This window comes from Aspergillus heteromorphus (genome assembly GCF_003184545.1).
Source record: "Aspergillus heteromorphus CBS 117.55 chromosome Unknown BO70scaffold_1, whole genome shotgun sequence".
In the NCBI taxonomy this organism is placed as follows: domain Eukaryota; kingdom Fungi; phylum Ascomycota; class Eurotiomycetes; order Eurotiales; family Aspergillaceae; genus Aspergillus; species Aspergillus heteromorphus.
In genome coordinates, this window is record NW_020290406.1 from 2,224,648 (window position 1) to 2,248,931 (window position 24,284).

A 24,284-nucleotide genomic window follows, 5' to 3' on the forward strand; every position below is an offset into this window, starting at 1 on the left:
GTGTATCGATCATCTATCTGCCGGTATAGCAGATATCACCTACTGGGTATTGAGCAAGGTAAAGAAGAATGTTAGAATGTGACGGACAAGGATTCGTTCGCATGTAAATAAACAATATGTGATCGTTATTGAATTGCCACATTATTACACCATAGCAAGTGAATTAAATTACAGGAAGAATTATGCTGTCCAAACTCCTGGCGCCCTTGCTCGTTCAACGACTCAAGATCACAGAATATCATCACCCCCTCCCCCCGGCCCGAGTCCGGTGCTAGATCAACAGGTCTCGATCCAGTTGTCCAAGAGCATGTTCTTGATCACCGTCGAGAAGTTGCCCGAGTCGGTGAAGTCGCATGCACTCTGCCTCTGGCTCGTGGAGACGGAATCGTCATTGTTGGTGTCGGCGCCCTTGGGGTACTCGATGTGGAAGACCGGCTTGCTCTTCTCCGTGAAGACCGCGTAGGTATCGCACTCCTCGTACTGCGCGCACTGTTCGTTGACACTCCACTGCATGTTGTTGATCACCGAGCCGATGATCGCGCCCGCGTTCTTCAGGCCGATGGACATGTTCCGCGCGTGCGCCTCGTTGGCCATCCAGTTCACGTAGTTGACCGAGTCGGTCTCCGTCAGGCCCAGCCCGTTCTTGTTGTCGTACCCGTCGACGTTGTCCGGGTCGACTCCATCGCAGCTCTTGTTCACGGCCAGATCCAGCCGGTCGAGCATGATCTGATGGATGCGCGGCGAGCTGATGTTGATCCACTTCTCACCGGGCCAGCCCTCCAGGTCCTTGCCCAGATCGTCCGAGTCGAACTTGTCCTTGTCCGGACGCCAGTTCTCATAGCTCCCGGCGGAGAAATAGCAGATGACCTTGCGGCCGGCATCGTGCAGCTCGTCAATCACGGACTGGTTGTTGTTGAAGAGGTCGATGTCGTAGACCGTCGCGTTGACGGAGGTGTCGTTGAGCGCATACTCCAGCACGATCTGCCAGCTCGTCCCGACGGCTGGCTGCCACTTGGCCGTGGTGTAGTTGCCGGACGTCGACGGGGGGGTCTCGCCGCCGCCGCCTCCCTCCTCCTCCTCCCCACCGCTGCTGCCTCCCAGCCCGACTCCCAGCCCCACCCCCAGTCCGACTCCCAGCGCGATGATGATGGTGAGGATAGACCCGAGCATGATGAGCTTCTTCTTGGTGGTCCATGTCTTCCATCCCCGCGGGGCGGGGCCCTTGAGGACCGCGTCGTCGGCGGTGTCCATCGCGGAGGGGTGGTGAACTGTCCAAGAGAACACACGAAAGAGAAGATCGGAAGCACAGGTAATCTGTGCGAGAGCGCGACACGAGATCCGGGGCGACGGGGAATAAGAGGAGGAGTCAAGATTATCCCGCGGGATCGGACAGACGAGGTGCGGCAGAAGCGACGCAGGTCGAGTCTAGGCCCCGACACGAAGATATAGGTCGCGGGCGAAATGGAGTTGCCTGAAGATGTGATGGGGTGTGGGAAAAAAGCTTCACCCGGCGTCACACGGTGCGCAGTTTCATGTTGCAACCAGTGGAAAGTGAAGAGCGACGGGTGTTGTTGGGTGTTGGCTGATTGACGGCTGGTGGGAGATGGGTGAAGGAAGGCGGAAGGCTGACTTGAGGGCTGCCGGACCGGACCCTGCAAATCCCTCGCCACTCACCGGCCGTGCCTGTGCAACCCTAAGGGTCCAATGCTCCAGGGGCTGCAGGGACGAAGAGGGGAAATCCGGGAGCCTAAACAGTCTAGAATGGAACTATTCCCAGCCCTTGGGGAGTGAGTCTTCATTTTGGTCTGTTTGTTCAGTCCTCCTCATCGTGAATGTTTCTTGAGGTTTCTCTCCCCTCATCCGGTCTGGATGTCTGACTAAGGGGTCGCGGCCTTGACCGCCGTCCGGGTCGCGCAGCTGGACAATTACGAGGGGGCAAAAGCGATGGCGATCGGGAAACAAACAAAGACGCAGACAAAGCTACCGGCTACAGCTGAGGCCGTCGCCAAGGAGTCCAATCCACAAATTGGGGAGCCAGAGATTGAGAACTCGCTGGGCATGTCCACTGGCAACCGTGGTACCGAGGACTGCACCTGGATCCTGGCAGCAAAAGCAGCAAAGGTATCTATAGTTCCCGTCTCCCAAGCGGCCTTGGCGTTGGTCTTGGATGATGTATACCGGTATCCAGGTCTGTGGTGTATATATAGAGTATCTACGGAGGATAGCCTGCTAATTACCACGCTAACGGGGCCCTAATAGGCGATGGCCGATGGAGACGCTGGGAGGATTGGCGCTTTAAGGTTCCTTTCAAACGCCCCGCCCGTCGTTCTTTCTTCTGCTGCAGAAACTTCGACGAGGGCCCGCGGCGAAGGAGTTTGTCCGACACCAAGGCTCCTTTTCTTTTCCCCTTTCCATCGTCAGAGTTGAGTTGTCCTTTTTTGTGCTCCCTCGGGCCGGAACCTTGCCAATCAACCCATCGAGAGGTGATGCATCGGCCACGGACCTTAACTAAACGCAACCCCCGAAGATCCAGTACTGTCCCCCCTCCCCCCGTATCGCGCTAGTACCGCGTCCCGTCTCCTCCGTTCGGTAATTTACGCGGGTGTGTAAATCCGCCGCCTGGGCGGTTTGGCGTTTCCGTACGTCGGAAATTGCGATACGTAGGGCTTGGCGGGCCCAAGCCATCCGCCCATCCGCCCATCCGCCCATCCATCATCAAACATTCGCCGGATTCTGAAGATTCCGCCCAGCCTCGGACCAGCGATCGGGAAAAGCAGTTCCCAATCCGGCCCTTTCGCAATTCGTATATCCTCTTGGCAGCAACCCTAGAGCCGCAGCCATGACTCGCAGGCCCCCGGGTCTGGACTGGAGACGGACGACATGGCTCGGATGCGGCGAGCTCGCGGGCTGGGCTTGGCTTGGCCAGCGTGGAAACTGCTCCCAGGTGGTCGTCCGTCCACCACGTTGTCGCCGGGGCGGGGGAAGATTTGTCCTCTGCTGCAATCTGCACCATATCCTCCGTCGGCTATGTGGTTATGTGCACAAGTCCGATGGATACGACCTAACCGCATGAAGACATCTCTCCTCTCGTCTACGGATATTATACGCGACTGATCTCATGACCCCATCGCTCCGAGTAATCGACGTAGGTGCGAGGCAAGGTAGGTAGGTAGGTAGGTAGGTAGGTAGCATCGTATCATCCCCAATGGACCGGGTCCGTACGGCTTCAACTCAACTTTCGCCTCCTCTCTTGTCATCATCACAATCTCATCTCGCCATTTCATTCCATTCCGAACAGGGATGGAGATGGAATGGATACCTCAAGCAACCAGCAACCAGCACATCATCCAAACTCAACCGCTGTCATCTGTCATCCAGAACGAAATCCCTAGTTATTCCAACCGACCAACCAACCAACCAACCAACCCAGCCCCGTCCCTGACCCTGGCAGCTGTCAAAGCTTGATATTGCTGTATGACGGTTTTTTTTTTTTTTTTTTTTTTTTTTTTTTTTCCCTCGCGTCCGGTGAATAATCACTCAGGCAGTCAAACTCAATCCCAATCCCAATGACACCACCTCAACTCCCGGAATGAGCGACGAGGGTGGTGGTGGTGGTGGTGAGGTGTGTGGCAGTGGCAGGGACAGTGGTAGTGGCAGTGGTAGTGGCAACTCAAATCCCCATCCGCATGCCCATCTCCATCTCCAACCCCAACCTCAACCCCATGTCCCGGAAGCAAGCAGCATGATCACTCCGCCCCGTCATTCCATTCCCTCAATGTCCGTTCTGGAAGCGGGAATCTGCCCCGATGGATGTCGCTATTCCCGTGGTCCATTTCACTCTCGACTACATCATGCGTTGCGCTGTAGCACTGTAGCACTGTAGGACTGTAGGACTGTAGCACTGTAGCATTGGGAGTAACATGCATGGATGGAGGGATGGATGGATAGCATGGATAGCATGGATGGAAAATGGATAACATAAGTCGGATGGGATGGATAAGTCGGATGGGATGGAGAAGACGGCATAGCATGGCATGGCATGGCCTACTGCCCCACGATCATGGTCATGGATATGGTCCTGGTTGCTCAGTCAGTCGTTTCGGCCGGTCGGTCGAGTTGGCAACCCACCCGCCTTGTGCTATTCAAGCATGGATCGATACGATACGAAGGGAGGCGAGGCGAGGCGAAGCAAACCAAGCCCAACCCAAATCCAAATACAAACCTAAATTCAAATCCAGATTCAGTGTCAAAGCTAAATGTGAGCTGAGCTGAGCTGAGCTGTGAGCTGCGAGGGTCGAGGGTCGAGGGTTGACGGTCTGGTATGTCTGGTATGTAGGGTCGTACGGATCCGCGCGCCGGCCGCCCCTCCCTCTCCTCCCCTGTAGAAGAATGGATGGGTACTATGTAGTTATGGACTGAACATTCGAGCTCTGTCTCTCTGTCTCTGGCCAGTGAGTGAGTGTGAGTGTGAGTGTGAGTGTCGCACAAGAAAGTCTTTTTTTATTCAAGACATCTTGTGCATATACGCGATGTAGGTGCATTGGCAGATATGCTTAGCTGGACTGATGTGGTCATGGTGTTTCTAAATTTATGTTCTGGTATGTGTGACATGATGCAGTTGACTGGCAGGTAACTAGTAAGGTACGGAGTAGGCAAGTCCGGCGGAGTTAGGGTCGGTGATATGGATCGTTCGTTCTTGGGCGGGGCTGGGCTTGGCTTGTCTTGGCTGGCTTGTCTCCTCTTGGCTGGGCTGGATATTATGGATGATTTTTGTTTTGTTTTGATTTGTTTTGTTTGTTTGGGTTGTGGCTGTTTGGTTTGCTGCCAAGGATGAACATTCCTGATGAAACTTAACTACTTTTGTTTACATACTGCAGTAGTACTACTTCGTACCTATCTGCCTTATTATTGGGTTAAGTTTTTTTTCTCCCCGTGTCTGTGTGTATAGCCTGTTCAGGAAAATGGACGCACGAAACAAAGAAAGAGAGTCCAAGGAAGAGTACCGTGTAGGAGAAAGTATATCAGAGTGTAAGAGTGGAGAAATCCGGGGATGGGGTGGTGGATCGATCGGTCGGGTGGTGGCCACCCGCCAAGATCTCCCTGTCGTGTTCGTGGGTGCGTGGGGCGGAGGGCCGTTGTTTCGTTTCGCCTTTGGGCGGTGAAGTCGGTGGCTGCGCGGGGAAAGGGTCCGAGCTGTTCATTCATTCAGTCATTCGTCAATTCGATCGGGTGGTCTGTCTGGCTGGCTGGCTGTCATTGACAGATTGTATGTATGTATGTATGTATGTATGTTATTCTCCCATCTCGTAGAATTACGAGTACAGTGGCTACTGGCCTGCAGACTTAGCGTTTGTTAGTGCTGCGGATAATTATGACAAGAATAATAATGATAATGATAATAATAGTACTATCTCATGCAGGGTCTTGACGTCCCGCGTTTGGCACCGCGGTGCTGGTGGCCCCTGGGAGGCTCTGATTGGGCTGGTTTCGGGATCCCTGGTCTGACGGGCATAATGTTTGCCAGGGAGGTAGTACTTAGGCATCTATCTAGATAGGTGATGTAGACGGTAACGGTAAATGGAGTAATTCTCCCCAAAGTCAATATTTCATACCTATTTCCTTAGTAGTTATAGTACTGTACTATCTATTACACGTTATTATGTCCAAATCCAGAATTACGAGCCCGTCCGTCCCTGACCTGACCCGAATTCCATTCATTTACAGCGCAATCGGGGTCGAGAGGGTAAAGGTCACCGGCGAGCCAGAGAGCGTCACCCACACCGTCAAGGGGTCGCTGCCCAGCTGCTCCGTCGTGAAGCCCTGCGTGCTGGTCGGCGCCACGGGGAAGGTCACCGGGATGGGGGTGCTGCAGGTGTTGCCGTTGGCGGACAGCGTGACGCCGGTGATCTGGCTGTTGGAGATGGTGTGGCGCAGCGAGTACTGGCATGCGTCGCGGGTGTAGCGGGCGAGGAAGGAGTCGGACATCTGGGAGAGTTAGCAGTGAGTCCCCAGGGAAGGTGGATGCCGTGCATACCGTCTGGTGGTTGATGGTCACCAGGGGCCAGTCGACCAGGCGCACAAACTCCTGGACCTGAGTCTCCACCCAGGCCTGGAAGATGGAGTACTGGGCCGTGACGCCGTTGACGGTGATAGGGGTGGTGTCGGCGTTGCGCAGGTTGGCCTGGTGGAACATGTAGGGGTCGTGATGCAGGCCGAACAGATGGCGCATCACCTCGCCCTTCTCGGTGGCCAGCAGCGAGTCGAAGTCACCGCTGCCGGCGGAGGTGTCGATCCACTCCTGTACGGTGCAGTCGGGGGTGTCGCAGTTGTAGTAGATGCGCGTCGCGAACCGCGGGTTCACCTGCATGCCCGCGAACCCGTCCGAGGCGACGGTGGTGAAGTAGGGCCACATGTCGTTCTGCTGGTTGAGGAGCACCGGCCGCGTGTTGTCGCCCACGCAGTTGCGGATGCCATTGTCCCACCACGCCTGCAGCGCGTCGCCGTTGTGCAAGCCCGTGATGGCCGGCGGGATGATCCCGTTCGACGTGAAGTGCGTCGCCCCCGAGATCCCCACCTGCTTCAGCCACGCCTGGTTGAACGAGATCTCCTTGAACACGTCCGAGTACGTCGCGTTGTCCTGCTCCTCGTGCGTGAACGTGTGCGAGATGTGCCCGAACCGGTTGAGGTTGGCCGGCGTCGTCCACCACACCAGGAGGGGGTCCATCTGCGTGCACGCCGTCGTCCAGTTGTACGTCGTCGGGCTGGCCGGCCACAGGTTGGTGCCCGTCCCCAGTGGCTTCTTGAACTCCAGCGCCGTGTCCGCGGGCGACTCGTACTCGATGCCCCCGCCGTCGCACGTCGTCCAGCCCTCATCCGTCGACGAGGCCGTCTCGATGTTGCCGTTGCCGTTGTGGCCCACCTCGACGTAGTAGCTGCTGCCCGCGTTCATCTGGCCGTTGATCGTCGTCATCCAGGTCGAGATGCCCTGCAGGTCGTTGGGGGTGATCCGGAACGTCGTGCCGTTGGGCTTGTAGATGTCCGTCTCGAGGAACATGTCGTCGATCTGCGTGTTGAGGTTGACGCGGCGGTAGCCCGCGTACAGGCCCCGGGTGAGCCAGCTGATCCAGGCGTGCTGCAGCAGGGTGGAGGTGGCACTCCAGCTGGTGTCGAAGGAGAGGAAGAAGGCCATCTGCTCGCGGCCGCCGAAGTTGTTGATGACGGCCGCGGTGGTGTCGCTGGTCGAGACCGAGTTGGCGGCGAAGCGCGCCACCTCCTTGGTCGTGGTCGTGTTGGTGATGCTGGCCGGGTAGTGCCAGAGGCCCTCGGTGCTGATGCCCGCCCCAGTCTTCAGCCCAGCCGTGGCGAAGTCGCTGGTGTCCGAGAAGGACAGCAGCTGCTCGACCCCCGTCGCACAGCATCCGGTGCCCACCGCACTGGCGCCGTAGTTCGGTCCCGGATACACGTCGTACTGCACCATGCGCACGCCATATGCGAGCTGGTACGCGTACAGCTGGTTCCACTGGTCGGTCGTCAACGCGCTCTGGTAGCCCGTGGCATTGCCGTAGTTGTAGCTGACTTCGCTGGCGACCACAATGCCGCCGAAGTTGCCTCCATCCGTGCCGTTTAGGGCCGGCAAGCTGGCTCCCGACTGCGGGACCACCAGGGTGGTGAAGGGGATGCCGATGGCATTGAGCCCCGACGAGGCCACTTTAGCAGAGGCCGTGTCGCGCGCAATCACCAGGATGTTTGCCGCGATCGACCCCGCGCTGATGGGCGCCGCCGAAGGGGCTACAGAGGCCGAAGCCGAAGCCACAGCGCTCAAGCTGAGAGCCATGGTGCTGGTTGGGCTGGGAGACGCACTGGAAGATGAGACCACCAACGTGCCAGCCGAAATCCCCAAAGTGGCAAGGGTGGAGGATGCAGATACCGTAGTAGAAGACAAAGTGGCAGAAGTGGTCAGCGAATGAACAATTGAAGAAGAAGAAGAAGAAGAAGAAGCAGGATCAGGAACTGGAGTCCCGGCGACTGTAGCCGACGATTTGATGGGCGAGACAGAAGCCGTGGAAATGACGGTTGGTCTCTCAGTCCAAACCCCAGGGCGAGTCTTGCAGGTTATAAACCCGAGATAGCACCCCAGACTGAGGAGCCAAGGAAGCACCATTGCGATTCCGGCCGTCTAGGAACCAGGGCCTGACACAAAGCAAAGGAACGAGCGTCGCGCAAAAACGAATGATAACGAATGACTGAGGTGGACCTGCTTAGGACCCCTGGAAACGCCGTCAGCTGTGGACTAAAGATCAGCGGCCTGTCAGGTCATCTGCGCGTGCAATCACACTATGTATGTCTATTTATCTTGCCGGGGGGGGGAATTCCAAGGAGCCCAGGGATGCCTGGCAACCTATCGTTTAGATACCCCCTAGCCCTGGGAACTCTGGAACTCTGGAACTCTGGAACTCTGGAAGAACAGAAGGATATCGCCATGTCCGAGCCCGATGGTTCCACGATGCGGCCAGATTGGCGGATTCCATCGCCTTTACTGGATACATGCAGCCCCGCTTGCAGATTGGCGTCCTCGATGGGCTGTTTTTTTTTTTTTATTTATTTATTTCACGAGCCAGAGGTGGGCTGTTGTGTGGACAGTGGAGGTGAAGCTTGTGACTAGCGACCGATCCGTGAGAGGAATGTTGATGGCTTGCTTGGGTGGAAATTGTGAACTTAGCCCTGCCCTGCCCTGTCTTGCCCTGCCTGAGACCCGGACCCTGCCTTGGGCTGGATTCATTGTTTGGATCTCTCCATCTCTCCAACGGAGGAAGCCCGTTCGAGGGAAAAGCAGACCCGCAGACAAGCCGAACGATGGAGGCACAAAAAAACTTAGCTTGACCGGTTTTGTGGCACGGATGGGATATCCCCCTCGAGGCCAGGCATGTACACGGTCCAGGGACCGATCCAGGGACAGCCGCTAGCGCGCCACGCCTGGGCCGTTCAGGGCCCGGAGTTGGTGGTTGGCAGAACTGAACTTCTTCAGCGCTCAGGCGGACTGGCAAACTCGCAGCCTGAGAAAGGGGAGCCGGTGTGGGGTAATAATAAAGAATAAAGGGCCCTGGCGAACTCTCGCCATGGCCCTTTGCGGCCCAGGCAACTTGATGCAATCATGCACCCACTGAGGGCTTACTTGGTGACTGACTGACTGGATGGCCATCGTTACACCGGCCTCGTAATACCCTGCGGCCCATGTTACCCCGGGGGTTAAAGGTTTTTGTAAAACCTGCCGTACGGTATCGCCCGAATACACAGATACGCTGATACGCTGATACAACGATACACCAATACACCAATACCCGGATACCCGGATACACGGATACACGACGGGCGGCTGGTGGTATCCGTACGGGTACGGCACTTGCCCGGTTTGGGAGCGACTGCATGCATGGCTCCTTCCCCACCGCCGCCCATGATTTCGATTTCGTGCTTCGTTCAGCTTTTTGCTCCCAGTCGGTCCCCTCTCCAATCCCCTCAACCAGTCCAGTCCAGTCCAGTCCAGTCCACTTGGTTCGGAGAAAGCAAGGAGCTGGGCATCCCAGAAATCCTAGAATCCCATTTTGCAGCCTGAAAAAAAAAAAAACAAAAGAAACCCCTCCTGGGCCAATGGGGAGTGAGTCTGGCCAGCCCCAGCGGTTTGGTGGGCAACACAATGATCATGCATCCAATACCACCACCGCTTCCATCATTGCTACTCTGTCGGGTTGCGGAAACCCGACCCTGGATGGAACCGTCCCATCCCCCAGTCTTCTGATTTGGTCATTGCTCTTTTCCCTGGCCTGATCAGGCGGGAATCCAACAGAGCAACCCCAATGGCTGCCATGCTTCCTCCTCTGCTCAACCTCCCCCCTCCCCCCTCCCCCCACCACCCTCATGGCATTGCATCTCCCCGAACCTGACTTACCAAATCGAGTTACCGCCTGCCTGTCTTCCATGTTCAAACAGACCCAGCCCTCTAGCGCCAGGCTAGCTGGGAGAGCTGAGACGCCTTGCTATTTTTGTCGGCCTGGAGGCCGGAGCTACTGCGCTGGCCGCCACCGGTCTCTCATTGCATCAGACCGGTGGTCCCGATTCCATATGACCCAGAGAATAAAAAAAAAAAAAAAAAAAAAAAACAGAAAGCAAAAAAGAGGGGACCTCCCTTTACTGACGTTTCCCAGCGGCTGACCTAACGCGCGCTTTCTCTCGTCAATCAAAAAGTCAGAAGTACAGAGGCTGGCTGTTGGTTTGTTGGGTCTCTCCTCCTTGAACCATTGGATCTGTCGTATATCTTGACGTTCGTTTGTTCCTTACTTTTTTTGTTTTTTTTCTTGAAGGTAGCCTTTATCTCTGCTACAGCTCCATTCGTTTATATACTTCAAAAAGTTATCTGGCACCATTTTTCCTGGGTACACCGAGCCCAGACAATCATGGCCTAGGAGGACCGTCGAATCTGGCCCAATGAGCAATTTGAGCAACCAATAGTAGTTTCACCATCCTGGCTCGATTTCTTCGCCTTTCTACATGTCCTTCGTTTCGGCCTTTCCTCCTATAACACCTACTTAATCTATAATCACCATGGCTGAGATCCTCCACGTCTCGCCCATCGGGTGGGGTGGGATGACTAGCCACTGGTGGCAGTTTGTATGTGATTGCTGTTCATTGACAAACCGCAGGCGGCATTGAGACTGAGGAAGGTCCCTTGCGCTGACATGTAATAGGTTCTGATTGCCATCCTGCTGGCCACTGTGGTCTGCGGATGTCTGTATCTCATCTACTCCGGCACCTGGCGAGCTCTGAGATGGTACAAGGTATGTCTTTCTCTTGAACCCGGCCTTCTCTGGAAGGGGGACGTATTCTAATAGATACATCTAGTCGAGAATACGTCCAGAGGTCGTGCCGGCCAATGTCTCGCAACAACTCGACAGGCTTGCGAGACAGCAGCTTACCCTAACAGCAGCGCACCGCACGAAACAGAAACCGTTGTCTGTGGGTGTTTATCTCGGTGCCTTCAGCAGTCCACTGGACAAAGCCCATCGTCGCCTTCTCAGCCGATGGGATCTCTTGATCGTGGATCCTTCCAAGCCTGGCGTGGCCCAGGCCATGTCACATGCCGAGCGGACGCAGTATGTAGGCCGGGTCGATCTTGCCCTGATTACTTCTCAGCAGGACTTGGCCCTAGCCTCTATCAAGAAGATCGACAATGTCCTGTCTGGTAACTTCCACGGGGCTGCCTTCAGCGGAATCGTGCTCGCGAACTGGGAGGATAAGTTCACGCCCACAGTTCTGACGAAAGTGGCGGAGGCGCTTCATGGGTTGGGCCTCGCTGTGTATCTGGAGACGGGGCCACCCACGTTTCTTCAAGATCGCAACATCCTACAGACCACTGCAATCTCCGGCATCGTCATCAGAAATGCCAGTATACTTCCTGACGGCCAGAAGCGGGACTATTTCCAGTTGAGAAAATTGCAGTCGACAATTAAAGCCTTTGTGTCGGAGGCATGCATGAGAGAATTTTCGGTGATAGCCTGGGAGACTGTTGACGACAATGCCTCTCTTTCCAATGCCGTTGTCCAGAGGTCTATGCAATGGTGCAATTTTTACAGTGCAATCTCTTGGATTGGTCGCCAGTCTGCCCTCGAGAACGCCGCTCTGAACGTCAAAACTCCCGAGCCCCTGTCTTCCTTCGGGTGGCTCAAGGATGCTGAGATCATGAAGGTCCACGATCGTTGGCGCTCCAATCTACACATTGCACGCAACCCTGAGTTCAACGATACCTGGGATACATTCCTTCGTTACTTCCCATCCTTGGACACTCTGCTGGCTTCGTCGGAACGTCATGTAGAGACTAACGAGAAGCCACTCAGCACGCTTCGTGAGCCCCCGGAATGGGTTGCGCAAGTCAAATCTCAGGGTAGCCCGCTCTCTATATCTATGGCTGGTTCTGAGTACAAGGAACTCGGTTGTTTCCCACTTGGTTCAGAGGCAACACCGGTTGCTTTTGCAGAGATCCTTCAGTCGCAGCAACGGCTCAAGTCCCTTGGCTTGCTCCATCCAGTACCGTCGTCCAAGCTTCAGAGCATCGGCCAGCTTCTTCGCCAATTTCACGACAAGTGCATTCTCTCTACCTGGAACCCTTCTGATCACTTCGCCGCCTCAATCAAAGAACTATCCACCATGGCATCTAATGATACGTTGCGGATCTACCTTGGGCTGGATTCTGGACTCCGCAAGAGTACTGATGTACGGTTCTGGGCCGTGTATCAGATGGATACGGATGGCTTTGATGTCTTTGCCTCCAAAAATGCTCACGGTTTGGCAGGAACTGTGCTACACACTTTCCTATCGGCCAAAGGCTACCCACGTCACCTTTGCTTCGAGGCAGAAACATCCCTAGCGAAATGGTCCAAGAATGTCACCGAGGACATTGGGCTTTCCGGCCGGGTCATCCAGGATATTGATGTCCTGAGTCCCGAGGAACGACTCCTGCTCTTGCAGCACTTGTCATTAACAGACGCCAAAAGCGACCTGTCGGAAGCAATCTGTGCGTACATCCGACGACAGCTGGTTGATGCACCTTCTATGGCCCAGCTCAAGGAGCTCAACACAGTTTCCTACCTGGAGGGGTCAGCCTCACCTGAGATGCTAGTTCAAACGCGTGTCAAGTGGTATCAGGAACAGGGCTGCCTACATCCTTCCGCTGCCTCCTGCCTTGCTCTGTTCAATGAGACCGAATCTGTCTTGACCACGGTCCTTCGTGATCGGAGAGAGAAGGACCTAGCTCGTATCTCCACCGGTCTTTGCCAGCTGGTACAGAGTGGACCTGTCGATGCTTACACTGACATGATGGCCCTTTCGTTGTTCTGCGCTGCGCGAAAGGGTGCTCTGGACGAGATCTACACAGAGGTTACCGATCGAAACCCGTTGTTCAATAACCAGTCAGACCAGGCGGCTGCTTTCGCGGAGTCCTTTGCTCTTGGATCGCGTTGCGAAGCCTATTTCGATGTCTCGCCTAGCACCTTTGGAAAGCTGCTGTCGAATCGTTTCCGCAAAAGCTACACCAACGAGCAGCTGCCGAATTGGATCAACGGGGCTCCGGATATGGCCACGTCGTATGCTGGCGCGCAGATTGATGTCAATCCAGATGATAAAGTCAAACCAATGCGCGGATACCAGCGCTTCACTTTCCTCAGCGTCTTTGCGTTTCCAGCTCTGATCGACATCCTTCTGCTCACGATCATCGGTCGCGGATTGTATCTTTCGGCTTTCATGACATACGATGAGCAGCAGAGTGCGACCATTGCCCTGATGATCTCGCTACTGCTATCCGGTGCGATTGGCACGTGGATTGCCTGCGGAGGCCCTTATTATCTCATCTCAATGGCCTTCGCTGCCGCGAATATGTTCGTCCTCATCAGACTGATTGCCGGCATCGCTTTTACGGTCGCTGGAGGTCTCATTGGCTTTATTGCTATCTCGGCCACGCACAGTGCACGCGCTGGAATCATCTTCTACCTCTACCTGATTGCGTTGACGATCTACTTTTCGGCCTTTGCCTCTCTGGCGAGTTTCAGCTATCCTGGGTCCACCTTCCTTTCTGGGCGCAAGATCATCTTCGCATGCGTTCCGATCCTTTTCATCTCCCCCATTGTTACCACGTTCACAGGCCATGACTCGGCTGTCTACCTTGCAGTCATATATGTCTTTATTATCACCTTGCTTTTTGGTCTTCGGTCTGTCGCTTCGAAGTGGGTCACCTGGTATCAAAGCCTGAGGAGGACCGATGACACGGAGATTCGAAAGTGGTATGTTGCCTCTTATGGTAACAACGACGAGAAGGTGTTTGGAAGTCTGAGTGACCCGGCTGTGTTGAAGCTATCCAGAGAAGCGCTGTTGAAGGACGTTCTAGCTGAAAAGAAACGCGGACTCTGGACAAAACCTACCACCGACCAGTTAGTTCTCGAGCTTGCCAGGGACTGGGATGCGACCAACTTCCTCCTCGACTGGTACTGCAGGTATGCCGATGTGCCCAGACCAATCCCCTTCAGCTCGTCTTGGAACATCCAAACAAAGGTCGCCCTGGATACACTCCGGAGCTCCCAGAAGGGCATACGACTCCACAATGCTTTTATCCAGTGGCGGCAGTCAAGCCGGGAAATCGGATGTGGGGTGTTGTACTTCGTTCTAGCCCTGCTAGATAAATGGGTGCAGCTCCTCACAGGTGGCCATTTAATTGGCCTGTCTGCCTCTGTCACCGATTCTCAGCGCATGGCAGTAGGATTTGGACTGGCTTATTACTTGATTGGTGCTGTTCTTATCGACACCAAGGCCCAAGAGCTCCACGATCTCGTTGGAAAGCAAACCTCTGTCCCAGTCTACAAGTCGAAGGACATACGCTTATCGCAGAAGCGGGATGTGAGGTACAAGAGGAAGGTCTACTGGAAGACTTTATTCAAGTTCCTCATGTGGCATGTATGGAGTCTTGCCCTCGCCACGGCCCTTCTGTGGACCTTCCAGTCAACAGAAGAAGCCATGATCATATTCTGTGCCTACGTCCTGGCGTACACAGGGCTTCTGTGGTATCAATACACGAAAATCTTCACCGGGCCCCATGCATTCAAAACACTGCTTATCGGATGCCTTATTGGTTTACCGGTCGGTATTGCCCTGAAGGTCCGGCTGCCGCATTTCCTGTACTCCGAAGTCATTGGCCTTGGGTCTGCCACATGGAGCGTCGCCATCCTCTCGCTCTTCTCTGCGAAAATGGGCATGCCGAAGAAGGTCTCCTCTCCCGTGGAACTTGGAAGGGTTTTCCATGCTTACACTGCTCCGTGGGCGGATCCCGACTGGTCTCAGCAGGAACTGCAAACCTTCCATGAGAAAATATCCCTCGTTCCTTCCGATGCTCGCTTGAAATTGGACCCCCAGGCTCATCCTGGAGTCGAGGTTAAAGAGATCCTGCTCGCACGCAGAAAGGAGCCGAGAATTGAAGAGGCGTTCCCGAATTCGGAAGCCCTGGTGCACCTAGCCTTGGAGACATGGGGTAAAGGGGAAATTTCCCTCGAGCTTGTCCCCGTTGGATCGCTTGGCCCCGGTATTCACGCACTCAGCTGTAGCACAACAGGGCATCTGAACATTGCCGTCTGTGTGGGACGCGGGCTAGATCAACGGATCGATGTCAGTGCAAATTGCCAAGTCATTGCCGAAATCCTGCTTCATGCAGTTGCGGAATCCATGTTGCAAATTCCACATGAGTACGCCGTGCTTGCTGAATCTCTCGTCACCGCAGGTGTCACCGAGGGCATGGCACGGCAACTCCGCTCAGAGCCCAATACTTCGGTCGTCATACGCTGGGCCAAGAAAGAACTTCTGCAACACTTGTGTCTTGGATTTGAATGTGACTCGCACTGGGAACGGCTACCCAAAGACATCAGAAACGCCCTGCTTAACCGTTGTCTTGGCCAGCCTTGTCAGCTCTCCGAAGAAAGCCGACTGTGGCTCGAACACAATCTTTGTCGGTTTGATACCGATAGCATTGATGTGCATGTTGCCCGGAGCAATCTTGGGGCTGCCAGTGCTGTTAGTATCCTCGATTATGCACACTACGGCACTGGCGAAGCTGCTGTTTTCCGAGATCCCGAAACCCGGGAGCACATTCCCTATGTGCCGAAGAAGATTTCTGCCGCCATGTATATCTTCACGAAGCCCTTGCACACTTTCTACTATGCAATGGCGTCAACTATCAAGTTCATCGTCGTTGCTTTGGTCGCAGATCCCGAGTTTCAGCGCGAGTTCAACCATGTAATGAGCCAACGTCATAGCATCATTCGTGTACCAGCAACCCTAGCCTTGAGTTTGCTCTGGTCGTATTCCCGGATCATGCAGAATCTTGGTCTCTCTTTCTTCTTGTTTCATGGCCGTGACAATGTGAAGCGGCTCTGGAACGAGACAAAGGGAATGACTATCAGCATCAAGAAGAGCAGATTTGTGATTCAGAGTTTGGACGGAACATTTGCTGCTTTCAAACACGATGAGCCAGATGGAGGCTTCAAGGTCTACTATTACGCCGGGCAACACAAGACAGAACCCGAAGGAACGAAAAACCTCAGTTACGTCTGTGTCTACTCGAAGGAGATGCTTCTGTTGGTCCGTCAGGAGTTCAAGGGTGGGAAGGTGCTCAACGAGTACCACTACGATTACCGTGCTCCGGCAAAGAAAGGCTTTGCCCTGTCCAAGTCCTCGCAGGCAAAGATACCAATGGGCCGCCGTTGTGTCCGCGGAGAAAATCACCTGCAGAGCATCCAGTACAATCGGAAAGGGCTTATCGAAGCAGGATCGTATATGAAGGATGGCAATCTCATCCGCTTCAAGTACCACTACCGCAAAAACCCCCGATTCGGTGATGAATTGCTTCGAGCTGAATTTGCTCTCTCGCACATCACTTGCACCGTGTCATGGTGTGCTCCGCCTCTTCGCCATCCCGAGAAGGTCGACCGGTGGATTCCTCATTCCAAGGTGACAGAAGCGACGTTCGTCCAGGGTGCCGATGTCTACGAGGCTCGTTGGCTGTACGACCACAAGTTCCATCCCACGATCTTCACCACCCTCAATGGACAAAAGGTACAGACGCCGCCCATGATCGAACATGATTATCTTGCGGTGCTGGTAAAGCCCAAGTCTACCGGATTCGTTCACGATAATCCTCTTCTGTACTGCGACAGCCTCAATTCGAGCATTTTCACCAGGTTTTTTGGGTTGACCAAGAAGCGCTTCCCCGTGTCAACTTCTCGTGCTCGCTCGTTGATTTGGAAAGGATGGAAGGAACGTGTCGACCTTGACGGTATCATCGTCCGCTGGATGGACGAGCGGTTGCTGCGAAGAGACAAGACACTTGCTCCTTACTGGCGCTGCCGGGACCGTGGTGACCTCGCGTCGGCTAAGAAGTACTTGGACATTCGCGCAGACACCATCACCGCCAGTGCAGACCTAGACGACAACATCTCCAGTTGGACTCCGCTTGCCGTGAAGATCAGCGATCTGTTCAACTTCGGGCCTGGCGGCGATGCTGTGGTCAACACCAGGTCGAAGGACTTCGGCGCCGATACGGAAAAGTCGCTGCATGTTATGGCTGCTGACACCGGCACCTGGCCGAATGAAGGAGGTGGTGTCTCTGCGTGTCGCCGTGATATGATCAACTCGCTGAGGACTATCAAGTGGCATATGATCTGCGAGTCAGCAAATGACTTTGGCGTTCCTAAGCACCAGACGGAGCAGAATATCCTGTCCTTGAAGGTCATCCCTCTTTGGGGTCTTGATTTCCTCACTCCGACGCACGGTCTGTTTCGGAACAAGCTTGACTCTGAAGTGGAAAACGTCACCTCTGCCAGTGAGATGGACATCAAGATGAACTTCATCCCGATCCTAACCGCCTTGGTCAAGGGAGCTCGTGCCATCCACCTTTCCAAGGCCGACATCCAACAGGCGACTCGTGCCTTGGTCAATCTCAACACGTACTTCCAAGACTCCCGGCATTGGTCCCAAGTTTGGGACAGCGAGATCGTGAAGGAGAGCTGGCGTGACCTTTGGCTGACTCAAGAAATGGCCAATACCACCCCCTCGTCCGAGTGGTTCCGCACCGAGCTTCCTACCTTGGCGGCTCTTGATATCGCATTGGAACTCTGGTATCGCTATCTGTTCATTTTCTCTATACCTATTCCTGAGAAGATTCCCAACGTGTTCCAGGCATCGCATCACAGCGTGAGCGCATCTTATGGGGTCGTCTGCAAGATGAAGCGAAACTGCACGCTACAAATTTGGGATCACGCTATCAGCTGGCGTGAAACGAATCTCTGCTTGTCTTCTGCACTCTGCAAGCTTTCTCCCTTTGTTAGAAATGCCCTGCTGGGGTTGATGCGAGTCACCTCTGTTCTGACTTTGCATCACGCCGATATCATCCTGCCATGTGCCGATTTCTTCAACCCGGGCTGGGAAGTCGAAATTGGTACCTGCCAGGGAACCATTGAGCATCGCAACGTTTTCCGTCGAAAGGTCGACCCGGTCGTCAATGGCATCACCGACATGCAGAAGTTTGCCCCTGTCAAGGAAATCAAGTCCCAGCGCCCTACGGTTACCATGTTGTCCCACGTTTGGTATGCCAAGGACATCAAGACAGCGCTTCTCGCCGCCGATATCATCATCAACCAGTGGAAGTTCGACGATTACCACCTCGACATCTACGGAGCTATCGACAAGGCACCCACATACTCCACTGAATGCCAGGAAATCATCGCTTCCAAGGGTCTCCGCGGCAAAGTCACTCTCCGGGGTACTGCCGACCCAATGAAGGTATTGGAAAACACCTGGCTGTTCCTGAACTCGTCTCTGTCCGAGGGTCTGCCGTTGGCGCTAGGAGAAGCCGCCTTGACCGGTGCTCCTGTGGTCTGCACCGACGTGGGCGCCTCTCTCCGAGTCCTGAGTGACCCCGATGACTTCTCTCGCTTCAGCGCCGTGGTTGCGCCGAACGACGCTCTGGCTCTCGCAAGAGCCCAGATCACCATGCTCGGCCTTCTCGGGGAATGGAGTAAATACGCCGAGGATACAGAGGCACCACCGCCTGTGCTCACCTCCTCCCCTACCCCCGAGGAAGTTGCCGCGATCACACGTCGCATGTACGAGAAGAGCGACCATCGCCGCAAACTTGGCATGATGACCCGCAAGATCGTCCAGAAGTCCTTCAGTGGAGACCGGTACCTCCGCGAGCACGAGCAGATGCTTTGGATCGGCAAGTCGGCCAAGATCATGGCCAACCGCCCGACCGGCAACCTCACCGAGGCCACGGACGTTGCCACAGCCCTGCAACAGACCCTGCCGATCGACGAAGAAGTCATCACCATCCCCCGGAGCGCCGTCAACTCATGGCGCTCATCGGCTGCATCGGGCATGTCAACCCTGTACAGCTCTGTATCCAACTACCCGATGCTGAACGCCAACCAACACGCCTCGTCCATCCGCTCCAGCCTAAGCAATGCCTCGACCGACGCCAGCTCCTTCCTGCCTCTCCCCAGCAGCGCCTCTCTGCCCGTCTTCGCGCCCCGCCAGACCCTCTCCTTCTCCGGCATGCCCGGCAGCAAGTCCCCCAAAAGCCATCTGTCTCTGTCTGGTCCCGGCCAACTCTCCCCCGTGACCAGTCGCCCTGGCCATCGCTCGCGCTCTCATTCCCTCTCCACCGCAGGACGAGAGCAGCTGCGCGGCCTTCAGCGCGAGGACCTGCACCAGTACCGCAACTCGGACGTCAGCACCATCATGCGCGAGGAATTTCTCCAATCCAGCGTTTTCAGGGGTCTTGAAGGTGGCAATGCTGTTTGATTGAATGTCTCCCCCCCCCCATTCTCTCTCCCTTTGAAGATATACCCACTCTGTTTTTTTTTTTTTTGTCCTTTTGGTTTGGTCCTGTGTTTATAGTCATCCTCCATTCCATCGAGATGTGATCATTCCTTTTGTACATACACCTCGTGTGAGCCGTTCCTTTACTTTCCTTTACCTTACCTACCTGACATGACATGACATGACAGTCTCTCCTGTCGGACTAATTCTTGGTGGTGTTTCGTTTGGGATTACCCTGGACTTTTGTTTATAGTGTCTTGTCGGATGTATCATGTACAGATGGATGAATGGTTGGTTGGCTAGTCAGTCTGTTATCGGACGTGGTCAATAACTAATTAGAGCATAAAAATTTGAATAGAGAGAATGAATGAGGGCCTACAGCCCACAGAGGGGGCTTACTACCGACTGATACCAAGGATTATGATTACTGAGATCTATCCCTCTACATTTCAACCAAAACGAGTCGGAAATCATCGAGTTTCATTGAAAGCCTACCGAACAACTTTCCCTTTCTGCTTCAGATCCAACCTAGCGCCGCTTTTGACTTGCTTACTCCCAGCCTCGCTGAGCGAGCAGCCCGGAGCGTGGGGCGAGCACAGAAGTGCATGTCCTGAGCGATCATGAAAAGCGTTTTGTGCATCATCAGGAAAGGGCTCCGACTCGGGGAGGTTGTAATAACAGCAGCCGTGACCAGACCAGACCAGACCAGAATATCCAACGAAACCCTCCCCCTCCCCCTCCCAACCTCGACATCATAAAGTCCGTAAAACCAACAATCCCTCCCCTTCAAGCTGTCCGGCATATTCTGTCTGTCTTTGTCTGCTCCCGCGCCAAGCTGGCACCAATAGCGACCAACGCATCGCGTCGCGACGCGACCCAGGGCGAGTCGAGCAGGCGAAGGCGACTTCACGGCCTTCGCGGCGACGAGACCCAGGCAGAGCTTTCAAAGATAACCTGGGCCTCCGTGGACAGGGGGTCTCCATCCTCGTTAACAATGTCGGGTATATTATCGAGGGGGGCGGTCGAGGAATGCAGGTGAACACCCCCCCCCCCCCCCCCCCCCGATACGGGTGGGTCATGGTGGTGGTGGTTGGTTGGAGGGGTGAGGGGGGAGGGTGAAGGATGTCAAGAAAGAATTGAAAGAGAACGATGAGCTGCATGCAGCCAAGGACTAGACTATATATACTATTGCTGTCTGATCCCCGTGTGCTGGCATGCTGGAAAAGTTAAAATAGTTGTCTCATGGTTGATAGAGAGTTGTTAAACCTGGTGAGGATGGTAGGTAATTGTGAATTAGTAAGTATATAATAAATATGAACATATAATAAGGTTATAACTATCATTCGGATCGATGGGAAATAATTATAAATAGTGAGAATACCATGTCTGGATTACTACGCTCCCTGCATCCCCCGGCTCTCTCCTGTGTGTCCTACGAGGTGTTTCCAGCACTCTCCTATCCAAGATACTGTATTCGTTCCAAAGAGGAGCAGAACAGACAGACACTCTCTAGTCTGTACAAATGCCACGCGTGGTCTTCAGTGATATATAAAACTAGCTACGGAGGTAATGAATACAAAAACGAAAACAGGCTGATGTTGATGTTACTACCAAAGGAGAGTCAGAGGCAAAGAGCGCTTCACCCGCGCCCACATCGAATCGTCGGGGACGGGGCTCGCGATGCGGTGCCATTCGTCATTGAACGCGTTGACGAGCCAGCTCGACAGACCTGTTGACATGGCAGTAGCTGTTAGTCTCCACATCCTAAACACACACACACACACACACACATATATATATATATACATACATGTATGTACATGTATAAGATATAAGATAATAAACGAAGGGGAAAAAAAGAATAAAACTCACGTTCATAAACCATCGTATGCGCATTATGAAAATAGATACTATGGTCCGAGTCGGGATAGAAATGGAGATCGTAGTTCTGGACGTTCGCCAAGTCGAGCTTGTCGACGAGCACGAGGGTATTCTGGAGATGGACATTGTCGTCCGAGGCGCCGTGCATAACCAGGAAACGGACGGACTTTTGCAGGGCCGCCATGTCGGTGATGGAGGTGTTGTCGTAGCCTCCGGGATTGTGTTGCGGGGTGTGCATGTATCGCTCGGTGTAGATGGAGTCTGTTGTGGGTGGAGATGAGATGGGTTAGGTTCAGTTAAGTGGATGCTGGGTTTTGGGCATGGGTTTTGGATTGTTTTGAGAAAGGCTTACCGTAGTATCTCCAGTCGGTGACAGGGGCGACCGCCATGCCGTACTGGAAGGTCTCTCCGGCATCTTGCTCGAGGGTCTTGAGGGTCATGAAGCCACCGTAGCTCCAGCCCCAGATAGCCATGCGGGTCTCGTCGACGTAGGGTCTCTGGGCGAATATCTTCGCGCTGGCGATTTGGTCGTAGGCCTCGTAGTAGCCGAGGCGGCCGCGGACGATGCATCTGGCTTCGCGACCGATGAACCCGGTGCCTCGGCCGTCCACGGTGACGACGATGTAGCCCAGGCTGGAGGCGATGTAGGATTGGAAATCAATCGTGAATTTGCGGTCGACTTGCTGGGATCGGGGACCGTTGTACAGGTAGAAGAGGACGGGGTATTTCTTGGCCGGGTTGAAGTGCGGTGGGCGACGCTCGACGACCTGCAGGGTGAAGCCGTCGATCGTCACGTTTTGATAGACTTCTGTGGGGAGGGCGTATGTGTCGACCATGCGAGCCAGAGCGGCGTTGTCTTCGATGGTTTCTTCGTACTTGATCTCGTCGGTCTCGGTGCTGATGATCGCTTGCCAGGGGACGGACGGGCCCTTGTAGCTGAGCAGGGCGTATCCGGTTCCGGAGGAGAAAGATACCTCGTAGTAGCCGGGCTTGGATGTGTCTGTGAGAGCCTTCAGGTTGGACCCGTCCAGCTGGACCTGGTACAGGTGGCGCTCAGTGGGGTGTTCCTTGGTCGCGATGAAGTACACGACGCCTCTGCGCAAGTCCACGGCAGAGGGTGCCTCCACGACCTCCCAGTCACCCTGGGTGAGCAACACGGGCTCCGAGTTGTCGAGAGGCGAAAAGTAGCCCAGATGTTCGTAGTTCTCGTGGATGACGGTGTCGAGGTATCCGTCGTGCAATCGGCCGCTGTTGGGGTCTGCTGGGATAAACTGGGTGTACTGCGAAGGCTCGACCCAGCCACCATCGATGCTGGTGACATTTTCAAGTCGTACCAATTTCCCGGTCTTGGTTTTCGTGTCGAACAGGAACACCTTGAGTACGTCGCTTTCTCTGTTTGTTGCGCGCACGAGCATCTTCCCTTCATTCGCCCAGATGACCTCAATGATGATCCGATCGTCGTCCTCGAAATCGTCGAGCACATCGATGGAGAAGACCTCTTGTTTCTCGACATCGTAGAATTGAAGGTTGACAACAGGATTGGGAGCCCCCGCCTTGGGATACTTGATCTGGCGGACTTCCGGGTAATCCTCGAGCCCGGGCAGGGGTTTCTTTCCAGACGGTCTCGACAGGTAGTATTGCACGGGGAACTCAGGGACGGCCGACTCGTTGGTTCGAAGGAACGCCATGTATTTTCCGTCCCCGGACCACCATGTTGCACTATTGCCCGAGAAGACTTCCTCCTCGTACACCCAATCGGGAACGCCGTAGAACAGCTGCGCGCCGCCGTCCTTCGTCACGGGAACGATTGTCTCTGACGACAGTTTGCGCAGGTACATATTGTTGTTTCTCACAAAAGCGACCGCGTCGGAGGTGGGCGACCAGACGGCGAGCTGAACCCGCGCATCAGGGTTAGCAGGATCCAGAGGCTGCGCCGTCTGGGTGGCCACGTCGAAGATCCAGTACTTTCCCGTAAACGAGTGTCTCCAGTTCTTCTCACGCTCGGACAAGAGCAGCACCTTCTTCAGGTCGGGGCTAGGCCATGTGGCCACGGGATAGACCGCCCGTCCATCCACTTCCACAACCGCCTTCTCCATCAGCACCCTGCTTTCCTGGGCGTCAACGCCGTTCTTGTGACTGCGGATATCCTCGACACGAAGGAAACCCTTGACCTGGCCTTCGCCCTGCTCCACCAGCAGACCATCTTCGCCATTGGGTCCCGCAATCCAGGAGACCGCATGGGAACGAGCCATCCATTGTCCGGTGAGCACCTGTTCCAGCGTGACAGGCTTCCCCGAGCTCGTACCACCGGAGATCGAATCAGAATCGTGCGACTGCAACGCTTCGGAGACACTCTGGTGGTTCGCACGCCCCTGGGTCACAAACAACACCAGACCCCATAGCCAGCCAGCCGCGCAGAGTATGATCAGGGCCCAGATCAGACGAGACGCCCGGCTCCCGGAAGCCGCGGCGGCCTTCTTGGAGGATGGGAGGAACGGCTCGTCAGCCCCTGCTTCGCCCTCTTCCACATCGCGATATCTGTGGTCTTCGATTGATGGTTTAACTTCCGGGGTGGTTGCGTTGTACTTGGCTTCGTCCGGGTAGGTCGTGGTACCGATGGACAGGCCTGAGTCGGAGGACGTGGCAGACGAGGATAGCCTGGGGCGGCTCATAGGAAGGAATTCCGAGTCATCTTCATGGTCGGGTTTCCCCATGATGGGAGATGGGGTGTGTAGGAAAGCAATCGGGGGAGGAGGTGTCTGTGTCACCCACGATCAGGCGGGGGGGGGGGGAGAAGAGAGGAAGAGGAGAGGAGGAAGAGGAGAAAGGGAGCAACGCGCAGGCCACCTCGATGATAAGAGCGGAGGAGCGATCGTTATCGGCGGCGTCGGCAAAGAACGGTGGGTCGATGAGGAGAACCAGCTCGTGCCCTCGCACCTCGAAGTCAATGCAGAATGGGAGGAACTCGATGGTAGCAAGATAGCCAGCTCCTAGGAATAGTC

The 24,284-nt window shown here is 54.9% G+C and overlaps 5 protein-coding genes across 5 annotated transcripts; 2 read left to right on the forward strand and 3 right to left on the reverse strand.

The window, feature by feature from the left end:
- Positions 1-84: 84 nt before the first annotated feature.
- BO70DRAFT_17061 (endo alpha-1,4 polygalactosaminidase) lies at positions 85-1,427 on the reverse strand. Its single transcript, XM_025538364.1, has one exon. It carries the CDS (start codon positions 1,249-1,251, stop codon positions 277-279), a length of 975 nt encoding a protein of 324 aa, XP_025404441.1. The 5' UTR covers positions 1,252-1,427; the 3' UTR covers positions 85-276.
- A 2,099-nt stretch (positions 1,428-3,526) lies between these two features.
- On the forward strand, positions 3,527-4,012 carry BO70DRAFT_357843 (uncharacterized protein). Its single transcript, XM_025542136.1, has one exon. The coding sequence runs from the start codon at positions 3,590-3,592 to the stop codon at positions 3,881-3,883; it is 294 nt and encodes a 97-aa protein (XP_025404442.1). The 5' UTR covers positions 3,527-3,589; the 3' UTR covers positions 3,884-4,012.
- A 1,602-nt stretch (positions 4,013-5,614) lies between these two features.
- Positions 5,615-8,296, reverse strand: agd3 (putative extracellular serine-rich protein). Its single transcript, XM_025545639.1, has 2 exons — positions 6,035-8,296; positions 5,615-5,985 (listed from the first exon to the last, which is right to left on the reverse strand). The coding sequence occupies exons 1-2, from the start codon at positions 8,159-8,161 to the stop codon at positions 5,719-5,721; spliced, it is 2,394 nt and encodes a 797-aa protein (XP_025404443.1). The 5' UTR covers positions 8,162-8,296; the 3' UTR covers positions 5,615-5,718.
- Positions 8,297-10,596: 2,300 nt separating this feature from the next.
- On the forward strand, positions 10,597-19,761 carry gtb3 (glycosyltransferase family 4 protein; the record flags this gene model as incomplete). Its single annotated transcript, XM_025547027.1, has 3 exons — positions 10,597-10,662; positions 10,740-10,829; positions 10,894-19,761. The coding sequence occupies 3 exons, from the start codon at positions 10,597-10,599 to the stop codon at positions 19,381-19,383; spliced, it is 8,646 nt and encodes a 2,881-aa protein (XP_025404444.1). The 3' UTR covers positions 19,384-19,761.
- A 1,112-nt stretch (positions 19,762-20,873) lies between these two features.
- dapB (dipeptidyl aminopeptidase dapB) lies at positions 20,874-24,062 on the reverse strand. The gene is made up of 3 exons (XM_025542137.1): positions 21,635-24,062; positions 21,274-21,543; positions 20,874-21,130 (listed from the first exon to the last, which is right to left on the reverse strand). The coding sequence occupies exons 1-3, from the start codon at positions 23,994-23,996 to the stop codon at positions 21,009-21,011; spliced, it is 2,754 nt and encodes a 917-aa protein (XP_025404445.1). The 5' UTR covers positions 23,997-24,062; the 3' UTR covers positions 20,874-21,008.
- Between the last annotated feature and the right edge of the window lie 222 nt (positions 24,063-24,284).

Bases quoted from the DNA above. Each gene is read 5' to 3' on its own strand.
- BO70DRAFT_17061 (XM_025538364.1), bottom strand. From the start codon at position 1,251: ATGGACACCGCCGACGACGCGGTCCTCAAGGGCCCCGCCCCGCGGGGA.
- BO70DRAFT_357843 (XM_025542136.1), top strand. From the start codon at position 3,590: ATGAGCGACGAGGGTGGTGGTGGTGGTGGTGAGGTGTGTGGCAGTGGC.
- agd3 (XM_025545639.1), bottom strand. From the start codon at position 8,161: ATGGTGCTTCCTTGGCTCCTCAGTCTGGGGTGCTATCTCGGGTTTATA. The intron at 5,986-6,034 runs GTATGCACGGCA...TAACTCTCCCAG, and splicing joins TGACCATCAACCACCAGACG to ATGTCCGACTCCTTCCTCGC.
- dapB (XM_025542137.1), bottom strand. From the start codon at position 23,996: ATGGGGAAACCCGACCATGAAGATGACTCGGAATTCCTTCCTATGAGC. The intron at 21,544-21,634 runs GTAAGCCTTTCT...CACCCACAACAG, and splicing joins CACCGACTGGAGATACTACG to ACTCCATCTACACCGAGCGA. The intron at 21,131-21,273 runs GTGAGTTTTATT...CCATGTCAACAG, and splicing joins GCATACGATGGTTTATGAAC to GTCTGTCGAGCTGGCTCGTC.